The sequence below is a fragment of the Caenorhabditis remanei genome, chromosome I, assembly GCF_010183535.1.
Source record: "Caenorhabditis remanei strain PX506 chromosome I, whole genome shotgun sequence".
Classification (NCBI taxonomy): Eukaryota; Metazoa; Nematoda; class Chromadorea; order Rhabditida; family Rhabditidae; genus Caenorhabditis; species Caenorhabditis remanei.
Window position 1 is genome coordinate 8,045,730 of NC_071328.1, and position 17,602 is coordinate 8,063,331.

General features: G+C 38.2%; 4 protein-coding genes across 4 annotated transcripts; 1 reads left to right on the top strand and 3 right to left on the bottom strand.

The window, feature by feature from the left end:
* Positions 1-3,242: 3,242 nt before the first annotated feature.
* GCK72_001589 (uncharacterized protein) lies at positions 3,243-6,256 on the bottom strand (the record flags this gene model as incomplete). Its single annotated transcript, XM_003115047.2, has 8 exons — positions 3,243-3,357; positions 3,559-3,783; positions 3,949-4,424; positions 4,583-4,713; positions 4,967-5,102; positions 5,280-5,456; positions 5,546-5,992; positions 6,038-6,256. The coding sequence occupies 8 exons, from the start codon at positions 6,254-6,256 to the stop codon at positions 3,243-3,245; spliced, it is 1,926 nt and encodes a 641-aa protein (XP_003115095.2).
* Positions 6,257-7,394: 1,138 nt separating this feature from the next.
* GCK72_001590 (uncharacterized protein) lies at positions 7,395-8,239 on the bottom strand (the record flags this gene model as incomplete). Its single annotated transcript, XM_003114862.2, has 4 exons — positions 7,395-7,511; positions 7,556-7,681; positions 7,763-7,933; positions 8,090-8,239. 4 exons carry the CDS (start codon positions 8,237-8,239, stop codon positions 7,395-7,397), a joined length of 564 nt encoding a protein of 187 aa, XP_003114910.2.
* A 1,533-nt stretch (positions 8,240-9,772) lies between these two features.
* GCK72_001591 (uncharacterized protein) lies at positions 9,773-11,320 on the top strand (the record flags this gene model as incomplete). The annotated part of the gene is made up of 8 exons (XM_053723040.1): positions 9,773-9,796; positions 9,849-10,127; positions 10,204-10,320; positions 10,416-10,531; positions 10,596-10,699; positions 10,743-10,852; positions 10,994-11,139; positions 11,191-11,320. The coding sequence occupies 8 exons, from the start codon at positions 9,773-9,775 to the stop codon at positions 11,318-11,320; spliced, it is 1,026 nt and encodes a 341-aa protein (XP_053591685.1).
* A 371-nt stretch (positions 11,321-11,691) lies between these two features.
* Positions 11,692-13,503, bottom strand: GCK72_001592 (uncharacterized protein; the record flags this gene model as incomplete). Its single annotated transcript, XM_003114713.2, has 4 exons — positions 11,692-12,606; positions 12,673-12,900; positions 12,992-13,201; positions 13,381-13,503. 4 exons carry the CDS (start codon positions 13,501-13,503, stop codon positions 11,692-11,694), a joined length of 1,476 nt encoding a protein of 491 aa, XP_003114761.2.
* Between the last annotated feature and the right edge of the window lie 4,099 nt (positions 13,504-17,602).

Genomic DNA, 17,602 nt, shown 5'->3' on the forward strand with positions numbered 1-17,602 from the left:
ATGGATAGTGATAACATCTGAACTGAGCCCCACAATCTGAACGCTGCGTCCCCCGAGTCAGATCCATCATGAAAAATGCCCCGTACAATTCGAGAAGCACTGATTGTTTGGAAAACGAACGCATCACGACAGAATCACTACATTTGCGAAAATTTACAATTTGAGAGTCCTTTTAATTTTTTCCTCAAGAAAAAGCCTAATTTTAAGGTCCTATTTTGGAGGTAGCAAAAGCAAAAAACTCATACTTGTCACGGGCCGGGCCGGGCCGGGCCGGGCCGATTTCCAAATTTTCACCGGCCCGGCCCGGCCCAGGTGAAGCGACTTTTTTTTTCGAAAAACATGTTTTTTTCAGCAGTAATTTTTGAAAAAGTGGTTTTGGGGGCATTTTCTGCAAAAATTCGACTGAATTGATGATTTTATAAGTTCTACAGTGAATTTAGTGATAAAAAAACACTTGAAAATTATTTTTGGGGTGCAAAAATTTTTAAACATTTTCCACCCGGGCCGACTGGGCCGGCAAAATTTTTCCTCGGCCCGTCAAATAACAAGTATGAAAAAACTATTTTTTGCTAGTAGTAGTTTTTGTTTTGCTACCTCCAGAATAGGTCCATTACAGACAAAACCTTCCAAATTGATTATTGGATGGATGATTTCTTGAATACACCAAGGCAGTGTAATTCCGTAATCATGATAGTTTTCGGCACCAATATCAAGTTTTTCAAACACAACACAGGATATTCAGAAATTATCAGCTCGGGAGAAACATTGTCAAAAGCAGACTTGTCACGGGCCGGGAAGGGCCGAAATCAGGAAAAATTTTGACCCGGCCCGGCCCGGCCCGGCTCTTTTGAAACATTTTGAGTTTTTGATTTTTTTTTCTGGAAATTTTTTGAATTTTTAGGAAAAATGTGAATATGTATGATAATTTAAGCATTTTTACTCTATTTTTTCGAAAAATTTCAAATAAAATTTGGTAAAAACGGGTTCCCATTTTTTTGAAATCAGAAAAAATTTTGGCCCGGCCCGGCCCGATTTTTGACAAGTCTGGTCAAAAGTTGGTACACTTGTTTGGAAAACCTAAAACTTCTGAGCAGGCCAACAGGAATTTGAGACAAGAACTGATCAGAGAGAAACAAACGACTTTTAGGCTTTTATAACAGATACCTACTTTTCATATCTCCCTCGTCTTCGATTGATGATCGTATCCCATAACCGTCTCCATAACGTTCTTATGAATAAACAGCACATATTCTTCAGGTTAAAGGATCGAGAATATTTTGATATTCTAAAGAAGAGGAAGGGGAAGCGGTTAGAGACTTTTAATTGAGAGCAATAGAACCTAGAAAAGAGCAGAACAACAATGCAGGCTGCTCTTTTTCTTTTTCAGCAACCTCCTCTCGTTGTGTTGAGAAGAGGACTCAAAATGGGTGGGCTCTGGGAGCCAAGGAGCCAGAGGAAAATAGAGAGAAAGTAGTCAGCAGCACTTGATGAAATGAGAAGAAAGAAAATGAAAATGAAAAAAAAAGTAGAAGGAAGTGCGGATGGGAATGGAGGATCAACTTCTGAATAAGAAAGGAAAGCGGAACTTCGAATTCAGAATAACTTATGCAGGGGAACTCGGAGAACTGAAAAAAACCATAAAAATAGAAATACAATACAAGACAAAGGGGGAGTAAAAAAGCTCTGAACATTTCAGTGGATCATAGTTTCTGCTTCTTTTTGATGGGTTTCCGAAATTCAGAAAGGAAAATAACCGCTTGATATCCGATGAAGACTATTCTGGTGTCCTACTGAAAACACGTCTTCGTCCGACCAGTAATTCCAAATTAAATTACCATATCGAAAGTTATGTCAAGAGGATTGTCGCCATTGCGAAAGGGATATATTGTATTCCTCAATGCGGTCGGAGATTTTCCTGAATTCTGAGATACACTTCTGTTCAGAAATATTTCAATCTGAATCGTTCATTTCTTTCGTCGCTTCAGATTTATCATTCACTCATGAAAACAAATACTGTGGATCACTTCGGTTCAGTATTCGATGGAATTAAAAAGTGTATCAAGAATTCCAAAAAAAAAATTATCTAAGAAAACTAGAAAAAAAAATAGGAAACCCAACAAAGGCGAAGAAAGAAGAACTGATGAAGTGGAACGACGAAGCGAAAAGACGACGAAAGAGGAAAAAGGCGATAATTGCCTTTCGCTGGAGCCTTTTTGGTTGGTTCCTGTGGGTTTTTTAAACGAAAAGAGGGTTTAGATTTGCATTTTTACAACGTAACAAAATATCTGACTTTTGACACAAAAAATATCGATATATTTTTCTTGTTAATTTGTAACCCAACAGTAATTTCAAATTAAAATGTTTATCTGTCACATTGCTTCCCAATTTTCAGTTTCCTCAACTTTTTTTTTGCATTTTATCATGTTCTCCACCCCTTTCATTTTTTCATTTGCTGTTTCCGCTTTTAATTAACCCATTATCATTATTTTTTTCATCCAATTGTACCCCCATGATGCTCAACTACCTTCCACTAGTCGAAGACCGCCGCCAAGACGAGAACGAAGAAACACTGCATCTGAAAATGCCGCTGAAAATACAACAAACTGAGAATATGAATCTTTCACGATTCTATTTCCCTACCGCTTTTTTTTCTTCTCGTCGCACATCGGAGACACCACAGATCCCCTGAACAGCTAATAGGGTTAAGAGTATGTAATTTCGCTAAAACTCAAGAAGAAATAAAAGTTGGGCAACTAAAAAACCAGAAAATGAAATATACATTATTGGATTTTTGGTTTTTTTTATTAAAAATCTGTGTACGTTTTCACAGCAAAAGGTGAAAATAAATACACTAAATATTTGGATTGAGAAGAAGAAAGGGAAATAAAACGGTTTCAAAAGAAAAATGAGGGGACGATGGGATTTCAGTTGAAGGGTGTAGAGAAACAGAGATACGTTAAAAACCAAACTTTTTCCAAAGTATTTGCCAAAAATGAAAATATAACAAAAAACGTTGTTTGAATGGTTTTTGTTGAGGTCGTGAGAGTTGGAGAAAACAGTATATTGGGATGGGTGAAGGAAGAGCGGGAAAAGAGAATTAAATTAAGAAATATAGTATATGTATATCGACTCTGCAATTTTTGTTACAAATGCAGAAATTTTCGGGGTGAAGATGAAAAATGGGACAAAAACAAATAATTTAAAAGAGAAAAGTGAGCTGCACACGGTGAGAAGAAAAATATTTAAAAGGTGCTCATGTTGACGTCAGCGGTGAAATCTGGCTTTCCATTATCTCGCTTGGATGCTGGTCCTCCACGTCCGTCTCCTGGCCGTTTTCCGCGTCCCCGTCTGTTTGCCCTGAATTCAATGAAAGCAATTAGAGTGATGAAAAAACAGTATTTTATAAAACTTGCATGTCTCTGATAAATAACTGTCTAGCACTGTCTACCAAATACGTTAACTCAGACTCGAACCTTTTCTTGTTCGAAGCACATACTCTTCTAATTTTATCCAACTGTCTGTCTGTATGTGTGCGAAGTCAATAGCATAGAAACTTACATTCCACCGCGACCAGGAGACCCACGGAATCCACCGCCTCTCGGTGATCCGCGTGGCCCGCCTCTGAATCCACCTCCATTAAAACCTGCTGGCCCGCCATAACCTCCTCCGAAATCTCCGTACGCTCCAGGACCTCCATAACCACCACCGTTATATCCTCCGTATCCCATGTCACCACCGTAGCCTCCTCCCCATGGCATTGGCATGTCGTATCCGTTGTTGAAACTGAAAATACAAATTATCGAAAAGAAGAGTTGTTATTCCTTAGGATTGATACACATCTTCACCACTACAAACTTGTCAGCTCAATTAGAATTTGTTTTTTAAAAACAAAAATCAGAGTTAGCTAGCTAATGGAGGCTTTCCGTGCCAATTTTTAGTAAAACCAACCCGTACTGATTAGGATAGTATCCGCCTTGATTTCCTTGGTTCCCATGGCTTCCATGATTTCCGTAATTTCCACCACCGCCTCCGCGATGATGATTTCCACCGCGTCCTCCTTGATTTCCACCACCGGATCCTCCACCGAATCCACGCCCACGCATTGCTGGTTTCTTCTTCTTCTCTTGTGGAGGTTTAGCGAGGGAAGCTTCAACAACAGTACCCTCCAACTCTTTTCCATTCCATTGTTCCATTGCTTTCATGCAATCATCACGTTCATTGAAATGAATGAATGCGTAGTCTTTGACTTTCTTAACACGATCCAAACTGGCATATTCTTTGAACAACTCAGTCAACTTTTCCTCGGTTACAGCCTCTTTGATGTTACGAATGTAAAGCACTTTCACTTTAGACATCGTATCCTCATCTGGTTCTTCTTGCTGCTCAGCCCAATCGACGTACACATCCGCGTTGAATGGACGGATCTGGAAAGAAATTTTGTAGGATATCGAAACAAGTGAATTTTTTCCTGTCTCAGAAATGATTAGAGCATAAATAATAATTTGACATAAAATAGGAAAACTAAATTTGTATGAGACGCTCACAAATTGAAAGCGCGACGTTTCTCAAATTCGATTTTTACCTTGTGTTGTGCAATCTTTCTCTTGATATCCGACGCAGTTTTGTGATCGATGAAATCGACGAAACAGAATCCACGATTACGTATCTTCTCGTTATCAGGAACCGAATAGACAATAACGTCGGTTACGCCCTCTGAAACAAATAATAATTCTGAAATGAGCTTATAGAAAACATGCGTGTTGTCTGCTGGAAAGAATACGCATATAAGACAGAAACGGTTGTGATAATATGAGATATCATAAAAATAACATAATCCAAGACCACATCACAATAGAAAACTGATTTTCTTCGCCATAAAGACCCATTTAGGTGTCTCTTTAATCTTTTATTTATTGGTTTTTGGCTGGAAATCATTTTGAAAAATTATCGAAAAGTGGGGCTATACCTGCATGAGACTTGAGCTCTTCAAGAATTTCGTCTTTAGATTTCGTCTTCGGAATATTTCCCAGAAAAAGGCGAGTGTTAGCGATCGAAACGTTCACTTTGAGTGGTTTTCCAGTCGAAATTTCGTGGCCGTCAAACTAAAGGAAATGAAATGTTGAAAATAGAATGCGTTGGTTTGGTTTTAGAAGTGTTTTTCTTTTCTGGGGACTTATATCCACCAAAATGCATACACAACGCATAAAATAATTTTGATATATACATCAAATACTATAGAAAACCTAGAAAAAATTAACACCCTAATAGCCGAAACCAACCTTCTTAGCAGCATTTGTTGCGTGCTCTTTTTCACAATAGGTAACGAAGGCGTATCCACGAGAGGCACCGGTCATTGGATCCATCATCAGACGGAAATCCCAGATCTTACCGGATTCGGCAAAAAGTGGAACGAGGGTGTCCTCAAAGAGGTCAGTTGGGATGTGGCCGACGTAGATCTGAATAAATAACATACTTTTAAATCATTTGAATTTTATCTAAAATAAGTTCAGGCGCCGTTACGCATGAAGTTTATCCTCTTTATTACCTCGTGCCCTGAACCAGCTGGCCCTGTGATAGGTCCGTCCCAATCTGGTGGTGGACCGCCAACTTTTCTCTGACCGATCGTGACTTCCAGTTGATAACCGGTGTCTTCGAGCATCTTCTTCAATGACTCCAATTCGGGTCCATTGATTAGTTTTCCAGAAGTCACTGCATTGGCTCCCTGTTGACGACAACGATCTTTGAATGAGCGAATCAGCGATGTGACGTAGAGAGATTTGGTAGTCACACCGAACAACTCCGAACTTTTAATTTCGGAGAAAATGAATTTGGCCTGTTCAAGGTTGACCGAGTTTATGATGTCGACAGCTCGATCGTCAAGATCTTCCGGGGAGAGTAAGCCTGACTCATATATTTCACAGACAACGTCGGCAATGGCTGGCTTCATTTTCAAACCAATCAACTTTTTGTAGTTCTCCGTGTCGGCATATTTCTAAAAAATAAATAAACGAAAAGATGACATAATTTTTTAGCTTACACTTGGTTCGCCGGAGCTTCCATTTTCAGCTGGTTTGGCTCCATTAGTAGCGGTTTCAGCAGTGGCGTCGGTGGTGATTTCAGTTGTAGCTACAGCAGTATCAGTTGGTGTCTCTTCGGGAGCCGGAGCAACCTCTTCAGTTTTTGCTTCTGCGACGGCAGCGGCAACCTTCACCTCTTCCGCCTCCTGTTTGACTTCTTGTTTGACTTCCTCACTCATTGCGGAAGAACTGAAAAAAATATCAGTATAGAAATTGTAGAACTAGTGAAATAAACATACGAGAAGAATCTATAAATTGAAAAACTGAAAGACAATAGAAAAAAAAACAAGAAATACAAAAAACAGGTGGATTTTGAATAAGACAGTGCAGCCTATTTCCCACAAATTAAAAAGAATTTTCGATATGAATAGAATCAATACAGGTTCTAAATGATCTGTAAAAATGGAATAACTCGAGCTTAATCAGTGATACTGAAACTTGAGCGGTAAGTGGAAGAATTGAAAAGATTATCATTAGCATGAAGATTTTACGTCAACCCTGGTTTTCAACGTTTTCCACAAAAATATAATAGTTTTTGACTCGAATACATGGAAAATCGGTAGGTTTCTATTTCTGAATATTGAAATACACTAGAAAAACAAGCTAAGCGGTCTAAAAAAAGATGAGAACGTCTTCAAATTCGAATCGAACGGCGGCAAACGCAAAAATCGAAGCAGCGAGCGTTTTCGTGGCGAGATATCTTTTGCAAATTGGGTGTCCTCCCTTTAACTCTCTTCGTCTGCGCCTCGTCTAGCTATGCATACAATGCCACTGCTCCCTCATCGCGCGGTGCGGTAGCGAAGCGGTCGTCCTTCAGAACAGATGGCGTTCATCTGCACATAGAGTGCTCCAGAAGACGTCGAGCGAATAGAAAAAGAAAGGGATATAAATGTATTCAATGTGGGGACGAGTTGTGTGAGAGAGAAGGAAAAATTTAGAGGATCGGAGGAATAAGCAAGAAGAAGGCCGTTTTGGGCTACGGTGAAAGTGAAGGACGCATCAGCTAGGAGCCTAACGGGGAAGATGAGCTGGCAAGAAGAAGAACGTTGTTGAATAGAATCTACATCAATGCAGGGGGATGAATAAAGGCGCTAAAAGTTCAGCGTAAGCGATCGATTTCAGGTTTCTAACGGTAACTTACAATAAGTACAGTTTTCAGATTGCATCTCCACTCTTCCATAGTTTTGTTTCTTTTCATTCATTTTCCAAGGCGTTTTTAATTAGCTTTAATTTTTCATAGAAAACAAATAATTGAGGTAGAAGAAGAAAGACAATGGTGGAAACAATTTGCCGCAAACGCAAAAAAAAACTGCAGATTTAATGTGGAAGAACGGAAGACGTTGGTTGTGGAGGTCTCCAGCTGCATCGACGTGCATCATTGAGCAAAATGCAAACTTCAACAAAATACAGAGCAGCGCACAAGAATAGTGAAGCCTAGAAACATAAAAAATTACTGAATTTTTGTCTTTTTTAATTACCGTAGCCAAGGCTGGCATGGTTGCCCAATCAGGATTCATATCTGCCCAGTGTGCAGCACAGAAGACCCACATTAGTATCCCGGATACCAGGAGTCCCACAGACACAGTCACGTAAAGTATAGCTTCCTGAAAAATGATAACGTTTTTTCATACAGTAGTTGTGGGTTACTGTATCCAGCTTCCTTCTCAAACAATTTCGGCGCTTACCATAATAAATCCACATGTTGCTGTAATATGCGTATTGAGCATGAAAGTATATTCCAGCAAAACTCCAAAGCTGACAATAATTCCAAGAAAACAGAAGAAGAGGGCGGGTCCTCTTTCATCGTTTACAGGTTGACTTCCACAGACCAATACGATAGCGAAGAAACACATAGCCTGAAAGAAAGCTTTCTGATAAAAGCAGTATTCAGTCTGTTTCATTTCAACTGTACAACAATTCGTGTCAAAAAGATCTATCACTGTGCTCGAATAGATACCAAAACATGAAAACTGGTGACCTGGCAACGTAAAATTTCCAAACAATCAACTCACAATACAAACTATTTTGGTGATTCCTCTGCATTGGGATGCATAAAAAGTGTCCAATGTTATCACTTTTTGTCCCCAAATCACTTGCTTCGGATAGAAATTTTCGACTTGTTCTACTGATCCTTCATCTGATATTTGTTCTTCGATATGCATGATTCTTCTGGGAAAATGGATATATTTAAGGAATTTTACAATTTTTTGGAAGAAAGCAGACTTGAGGAGTTTGGATTTACAATAAGACAACTGAGAAACATTGGAAAATATTCTGATCGGAGAGACTAATTCTAGGGGCGGAACGAGAGTCACGAACTCTCCTATCAATTATGTCTGACTATTTTTGCTGTTGAAAAAAGTGTCCTACTTTACAGGAACACTCTGTACATGAAATATTTCAACTTAATAAATTAAAATCTAGTTTTGCTTAACATAAAAAATAAAATTCCAAAATTATATGGTTATTCATGACACGGCTCAAAAAGTGATAACTTGTTGAAACGGAATACAGTAGATGACAGTACTAGAAGATGTTATTCAACTATTATATAAATGTTATAAACATTTGATACAACTCAAAAAAATGAAAGAAATTCGAATAACTTATAAACAGAAAATCCTTGAAACATGGTACAAACTAAAAGTTTATTGCAAAAAATTATTATCGATAGAGCAAACTCTCTGGATTTCTGAAAAACACCGAAAATCAGTGACGGAGAGTAAATGTCCAAACAAGAGGAAGTAATCTCAGGTAGTAATAATAATAATAAATAAAAGAAAAGTTGAAAGAAGTCAACTGTATTTACTTTCTTCCCTCCCACGACTGTCCGCAAAGTGGCAAATAAATAAAGAAGGAGAGAGAGGAGTTGAGATATAGTGGGGAACATTACTACTGTACAGGTGCTCATTGAGCATTTATTTATATTAAATCGGGTTTTTGGAAACTGGAAATATAGAGATATTTCGTGTAAAAACAATGGGAAAACAGTCAATCTTCACAAAAACAAAACCAGACATTTGGAAGTTTTTAACCATTATTTCACAGGATTTGAAAAGTCAACTGGTTTCAAAACTTGCAAATACTGAAGCCTGGTTTTGGGTAAAATTTTACTAGAATGCATTCAAAGCGAAAATAGATACATATGTTATACCGGTTGGTCTCCCTCCATAGAAGGGATTACTCAGTACATATATGCGTAGTATACCATAAAAAGTTCGTTTTATGAACAGATATAGAGATGTATTATAGGATTATAGAGTACCGGATCGAACTCTTGATCAACAACAAGAAAAAACATGTCTGTCTGTCTCCTGCATGTCCGGATGTCCACCTATCAATTGGTTCTCCCCCCTCGACATATCCATCAGCAGAGGACATTCATTCCCAAATACAGCTAAACCAATAGTCAATGTGTCCAATTCATCTTTGTGAGATATCCAAAATTATAATTATTTCTGCTAATTTTCAATAATTGCTTTATGAAATGCGTTCTTCACGAAGTAATTTTGTCAATTTCATGTTTGTTTTAATGTTTGGTAAGCAGAGAATATATCAAAACTGTTTTGATAAATTTCTCGTTTTTCTCAGGATTCTGCATAATAGTTTATCTTCTGATTTCAAAAAGTTATAAATGGGAGAATTGTTTGAAAGATTCAAAATCAGAAGAAAATATTGAAGACACTGGTGAAATAATGTTGAATGGGTTCCGACTTCAGGTGAGGTTCTGGATGGAAAAGCTACTCAAAAATGGTGTTAAATCATCTTCAGGATCTAAAAAATGCTCCATTCCCACCTCCTGGACCATTCCCTCTGGACATGCCTCTTCCAGATAATCGTAAAACTCTTCAAATTTCAATGTTCACTGCCAAAAATGGACGTGGCTTGGGTCAAATGCTATTCGAATTATCCGCTCTTTTTGGAATATCGAAACAACTTGGCAGAGTGCCAACTATAAATAGAGGGGGCGGAGTTTGGAATACGGTAACTAATGCAGTCACCCAACACTTCCCGGTTTTCGGATTGATGTTTGAGATGACAGACATTGAAGTGAGTTTTTTTTAATTCTTGGATCAACTGAATAAAAACATTAATTAATTCTTGTCAAAAAGATTAATTCGTTCAGGATTCTGCAGCAATCAACGTCAACCTGAACATCCGATTCTGCTGTAAATTCGAGGATCCCAGAAATCTGAAATCAATAGAACAGCAGCATTTATTACTCAATGGTGTCTATTTTCAGGTATTTCTTTCTCTGTGGCTTCGTTTTTTTTCATTTTTCTATTTTCAAAAAGTTTGTTTGTCTGATATCTTGTTAACACGAGGTTATCATTTCAGAGTTTCAAATATTTCCATGATTTTCAATCGGAAATCCGCATGGCTTTGACTCCTCCCCCCGATAGTGCACTTCGAGCGGAACTGATGCTTCCAGCAGACTTCCGAGATGATTTCATGTAAGAAACAATTCAAACTTTTTCATTTATTTAAAAAAAGATTCTGAATACATGGTTTCTTCAGAATTTGCGTTCATACAAAACGACCAATGATTCAAGATTCTGGGCTCTCGAAGCCTTCTGATCCTATTTTTACACGAAGAGCCACAGATTTCCTCGTTTCGAAATGTAAGTTTCCCCTTTACAAGCCCCGCACACTTTAAACTTTCAGACAAAACTCCTTCGAAACGTGTCACTGTTGTGATTTTTGGAAATGATCCGATTTGGTCTCAAAACTTATTTCACGGTGAGGCGAAGCTATATAATACCTATTTCGATAGTGTCGGATACATTTTTAGACAAAATTGGAAAGTCAAACTATTTTTCCAAATTCAATGACTCTTCGGATTCAATTCTTCCCACGGATTCTCCAGATTACACAGTAAGAATTCAACAAAATGAAAAATTAGAAAAACGATTTAGGCTCTTCTTACTCTCGGTCTCTCCGCAATCGATGACGTGGCATTCTCCAGAAATTTCTGTGATTCCATTTTACTAACTGCTCCAACAAGTTCATTTGGATGGTGGTTGGGATACCTGGCGAAGGATACGGCTGAAATTTACTTCCGGTATGGCGGCTTTGCTGAATTATTGTTCGAACTACTATAGGATAATTACAGAGACCCAAAAGAGGCACCAGATCAATTGTACGCTGAAATGAGACAAATTGATTATTACCCGAATTCCTGGAATAAATTGAGAAGTTCTAGATTTGATAAGAAAATGAAAGAGAGTTATAATTTTGAATAAATCTTTCGGAAGCTTGTATTTGAATTTAAAAAAAAGACATGCATTGAAAGAAAACGACAAGAGTCTGAAAGGAAACATGATTCTATTGGCTGATTTGTAAGAACGAATTAACAGTTTTTGGTTACAGAAAAGCAAGTAAACACAAATAGAACATAACATTTTGAGTATGTGAATGCTACAAAAATGTGTACTATGATAATTAGGAAAACACTAAGTTTTGAATTTTCAGGAGGCTTATCGAAAACAAAACTTTGTGACATAATATGAATAACGTGATGAAGTAAATTACGCAGGAATAACTGGGAATGAGAACAAGATGATATTGAAAAACAAGTAAAAGAAACGAAACATGATGCTGGAAACACCAAAACCTAGAAATGTGCATTGCTAAATCGAGAAAGACCAGGTTTAACGGCTCGTGGCGGAAGCAAGTGACTTCTATTACTGGATGGAGGGCGCGTTCCCAGACGAAAATCAGAAACTTCTCCCCAATTATCGTCGTCTTTGGAAACTGGAGACTCCGGAATATGTTTTTCTTTTTGTTCTTCATTGATGTGCTCGAAACTTTGAAAACTTGGAGCTTCAGAAGCTAATTCTGGAACCTCATAATCTTCGTCAAACACGGGAGTAGTTGGAAATTTCACTGACGATTGGGCTGGCGGTGCTCTGAATGATCCAAGTGACAATCCGCGCGTGTTCCTAGATCCAAACGATCCTGAAGACGCACCAAAACTTCCTAAACTTGCTCGGAATCCTAGTTGCCGGTTTTCAGATGAGAAAAGCTCAGAATTTTGTGTTCCAAAGGATCTTCCGAAACCGGCTGGATACGTTTCAACGGGACGTGGACTGTGATTCATTTGAGACGAAGTGGCTTTAGAAGTAACTCCGAAAGATCCGAAACTTTTGTCACCTAGACCAGGCGAAGTTGGTGTTTTCTCAGAATCTCTGATGTCATGGGTGAACCCGCTCGATGTCTTCTGAGAGTATTCAGTACTTCCCAAAGTTGATGGTTCCAGAGATCGGGATCCGCCGGCTTCGTATGGAGGAGTCAAAGTTCTCGAAGAATTAGATTCTTCATGTAAACCGATTCCTCTTTGCGTTGTTGTTCCGACGAAATCTTCTTTTTCTCGAGACGCATTTGGATATTCTTCCCAACTCGAATCGTAGGTGGTTTGCGTGTTACGCTTCTGATCTTTCAGACGAAGCGAGTCGGGTGGAATGATGACATCACGCCTATTTCGGACAACGCCACCGGGTCCACGGAGCACAAGTCCGAGAATGGAGAGCTGAAAGTAGAGAACAATCAGACTAAAAAGAAATGGAAAACACTTTTCCTCGAAATAGAAACTTACATATCCATTTATGCTGTACGGTTTTCCTTGATTGATGAAATGTGTAACTTCCCAATGTGGCCCACTTCCAGTATAACAGTGAGATGGAATCAAATTCAACATGACATCCAGTTTGTTGATGGAGAATTGGATCAGACGATTGCGTGAATCCTTTGACATAATCACATCGCCGTAATAATCGTTGAAGTAATTTCCGATGTTAAAATTACGGCGAATCGTTGACTTGTGCTAGAAAAAACTAACTTTCATGCTTGATTTTTGGATATAGACAACTACCACATGGCTGTCTAAACATTTTAATGGAATATTCATCTCTTACCGTCAGCAGTCCTTCTTCTGGAAGATAATGAAAGAAGTCAACTTTATTGAAATCTCGAACATCCATCTTTTTCTTTCCGAACTCATCAGTTGTCGGCGCATTAGAGAACTTCACTTCCATATCCACATTTCTTGCTTCCTTGAAACAATTTTTCGGGTGATCAGCTGGAGCATCGACGACGTTGTATTCAACCCAAGCGCCGTGTGCGATCTGGAGACAAAAGAATATGAAGAGTGGATAATGAAATAATCAGAATTGTGATTTTTCGTGAATTAAATTTCGATTTTTGCCAAAATGAAAAACGTTATAACAAAACCATCCATTACAAAGACAATTAGACGGTGGCACCGTTAGGGTGCAATTTCGAATAAGTTGTATTCTTCACTCACGAAAAGATCGTCGACTTCTCCATAGATATATTTATAATCTTTGTCAAAGATTTCGATGTATTCTTTATTCTTCCAGGTTATCGAACCGGAGATAACTCCTTGTTTCTTTTCTCCGAACACCATATTTTCGGTTTTCACTGAAAAAGTCAACGATTTTTGAAAAATAGGAAATAGAGGTATTTTGAAATTTTATCATAACGAAAAGGTTTCTAGGTATTTATTTATTTATTTGAAAGGTTAATAATAAATAGCGAGTACTCGCGAGTGTGACAAATTATGGGCCTATTCTTGGCAAGCAAAAAAACGTTTTTCGCTGTTTTTTTTTCGATTCACGGAACCAGAAAATCAGCTGATTTTTAAACGTTTTTCTTTCCAATCCACGAGAGAAGGACAAACAAAACCAGAAATAACAGTAATAAAATTAAAGGCGCATCTTGAAAATTGATGTTTAGAGTCTCACCACGATTTCATTTTTAATGAAAAAGGTCTCAAGCTGGTTTTGTTTTTTCAGAATTTGAGAACAGAAGAACGATTACGAATGATCAACGAACAAAAATCGTTTTGAACAAATGTTTTACTTCTTTTTAAACATCGGATGAGTAAAATAAAAGTATAGAGTAACCACATGTGCTCTGGCATCCAGAAAAATTTGAAACAAGGAATCCAGAACACATGCCTCGTTATATCCAAACGTTTCGCCTATTATCATTAAATACGTAATAGTTATTGGAGTAATGACAAGCAACATGGTAGCTTTAAGAGTTCTCTCCGCTTTCACATCGTAGTTTCGGTTGAGAGAAGATGCTCTAAAAAAGTATTGTTGTAAATTAACTCCACATTCTCAATGACTACAAAGTCTCATTGACTTCATTTTTCTCAATGACTACACTTTTCTCATTGACTACACCACTCATTGACTACAAAATTCGAGAATTTTTCTCATTGACTACGTCTACAGTACTAGGCAAAAAGAACGCGATACTCGCAGTTTTTCAGTTAAAATTAGTCAGTTTTGAGCATGTGCCACACCCTCACTGATTGTCTTACTTTTTTTTTGACCAGTACAGCATCCAAAACTGGAAAAAAATCGGGGATTCCAAATCAGTGTGCTGAAAGAGGAACAAACTTTACCCAATCTGTGTGATTCTTGTGGGGGACCACTTTTCACCATTCTCTTAGGCTTAGGTTTCTCAAAAATTCGGGGAAAAACTTGACAAAAACGGTTATTAATCGTTTTTCGTTTTTGTCAATTCTTTTCCGAATTTCTAAGAAACCTAAGCCTAAGAGAATAGTGAAAACTTGTTCCTAATTTAGTCAGTCCGCTGCCTTTTCTGGTCCTGTTTGGAATATAAGGCTTCTGAGATATGTTATAAATTCAGATGGTCTGCTGGACTGTCTTGCAGAGAGATGTAGTCAATGAGAGCATTTCTCAAATTTTGTAGTCAATGAGTGGTGTAGTCGGTGAGAAAAGTGTAGTCATTGAGAAAAATGAAGTCAATGAGACTTTGTAGTCATTGAGAATGTGGAGTCAATGAGACAATGTAGTCAATGAGTTTTTAACCGAAACTTACAATTCTTTTCGCTCTCTGATCTTTGCAAAAACCATCACATTGAGTATAACTAGCACAAAGAATATCACAGCTAGAACAAAATGTCCAACTCTTCGAGGTACCGACTGAAATTTTTAATTTGCATGCATATCTTGATTATTACATCCAAGTTTTCAGTTTTCATGTACATACGTGATTGTTCCAACTTACAACAGTCTCAGTTTCGATATCAGCACTTATTCCCATACTTGTCAAATCACGGGCCGGCCCGGGCCGGGCCGGGCCGGGCCGGGCCCTCGGAAAATTTCAGGGCCCGGGCCGGCCCGCAGGGCCCGCAGCAAGCTTTTTTTTCAATATTTTGACGGGCCGGCCCGGGCCGGGCCGGGCCGGAAGATTTTTTTAGCGGGCCCGGCCCGGCCCGTGACAAGTATGCTTATTCCCAATGACCCAAAAGAATAAGGATACGGTAGCTGTACACATGCACTTGGATCTGAAAGTCTAGGAAAGGAAAGTGCAAATGACCATATGAATGAAAGAATAAGCGACATGCGGAACACTATTCTTGCAAGATTCTGAAAAGATGAGCTTTATATGATATTCCATTATTTTACCCGTATATTCTCCAATCAAAACCTGATTTACCTCTTTATTGAAAAGGTATAAAGCAGACTTGTCACGGGCCGGGCCGGGCCGGGCCGGGCCGAAATCAGGAAAAATTTTGGCCCGGCCCGGCCCGGCCCGGCCCGGCGGGCCAAACTCAGGAAAAATCTCGGCCCGGCCAGGCTCTTTTGAAACATGTTGAGTTTTTGATTTTTTTCTGGAAATTTTAGGAAAAATGTGAATATGTATGATAATTAAGGCATTTTTACTCTATTTTTTCGAAAAATTTCAAATAAAATTTGGTAAAAACGGGTTCCCATTTTTTGAAATCAGGAAAAATTTTGGCCCGGCCCGGCCCGGCCCGGCCCGGCCCGGCCCGGCGGGCCAAACTCGAGAAAAATCTCAGCCCGGCCCGGGCCGGCCCGATTTTTGACAAGTCTGGTATAAAGCCCTCAATAGAAAGAAGAATACTGTAGACAGCTCTCTTGTGGCAAAACTGAAGAAATAAAAGAATATCCAATATTTGATTACATTTTCACGATTTCCAGATGCACACCAAGGCGTCAAAGCTGAGGTAACTGGTATTCGAAATATCAAAAATTCTGAGACTAAACTGAATAATAAGAAAAATTGCATTACTAAATATGAAGCGAAAATTTCAGATTTTATTGTTTCTGAGCTGGTTTTGAAATTGAAAATATAGAATTTGATCATCTTCAATATAATTATGTAGGATGGGATACTGTAGAGTGCACTTAATATTGCATAAATTGAGAAATAATCGAAACGATACTGAAAATTCAAGTATTCGGTTTGGTTGGCATTGACGAATAAGTAGTATTGGCCCATTCGATTTGGTTAAAATGAAACGACTCTTCGGTTCTTTGACTAGAATTCTGTTTTTCTTTTTTTTCAGATTTTACTTCTGAATCTGACATGTGTTTTGTTTTGTTTTTAATTTGACATCTCAGAAAAATGAGACTTGATTAATGAAAACGGAAGGTATTCTTATGTATTCAAGTTGAAATCTGAGTTCTGAGAAAAGAGAGGCTATGTCTGAATATAAGTCTGTACTTCTGTCTGTCCAGATGTCTACATTAATGTTATTTGAAATAGAAAGTTTCTTAGAAATCAGTCAGATTATAATACGATATTAGTTTTACCATGTATCCAGTTTACGATTTCTTTTTTGATGTTCAGGAAGCAACGTATTTGATTTATTCTGAGTTTCCTTGTTCTGTTTGTCACCAGGGATGGTCAAGCAGTATCCACTAATAAAACACTGACATGTGCTCGTTACCTAGCTCTCTCATGAATCATTTTCAGTATTTCACCCGTAAATAAAATAATTCTCTAAATTGAGTGTACTCTTCTCAAAGTAGTCTTTTCTTTTTCGTCTATGCCTCTCCCTTATTCTTTTCATTCATCGTTTGTATCTTCTTCTTCTTCTCAGTGAAAGTCTCGTACGCATTGCTCACTCTTAAAAGAGAGCTCGTTCTTTCTGAAGAGACACAGATAGACTCTGCCCACCAGAGATCGAGAATTTTCTGAAGAAAAATACGTTATTATTTGATCGGAAATGAAATTGTTTAAAAAAGAGGAACTGCATTACGGAGAACAACCAAAAACAATTATTCGTCCTGAGCCATCCAAATGGTCTAATTTCTAATTCTTTGTATTCCTTAATTTATTTTGCTTACAACGAAATGAAAATTCAAAATTTACGCTTCCAAGATTACCTCGAAAAGATAACATTACAATGGAGTTCGCCTCAGGTTCTGGTGGTCTATTTCAATCGGACTGAAAGAGAAAATGATCCCCATAAATCCTCTTATCTGCTCCCTTGGGTATCCACCGAAAAAGATTGAATACGAACCTACTTTTACTTTTAGTTTTTTGCTTTCAAGGTGTTACTTTTGTAGTTTCCGCATGAAACATCAACATAAAGTTATCTTCTTTCCCTCTAATTTTGCCATTCTCACAGTCCTTCAAAGTGATAATGCGCACAACAGACATAGCTGGCGCGCTTCCCGTTTTTTAAAGTTTTGCGTCGCCTCCCTTTAAATTCTACC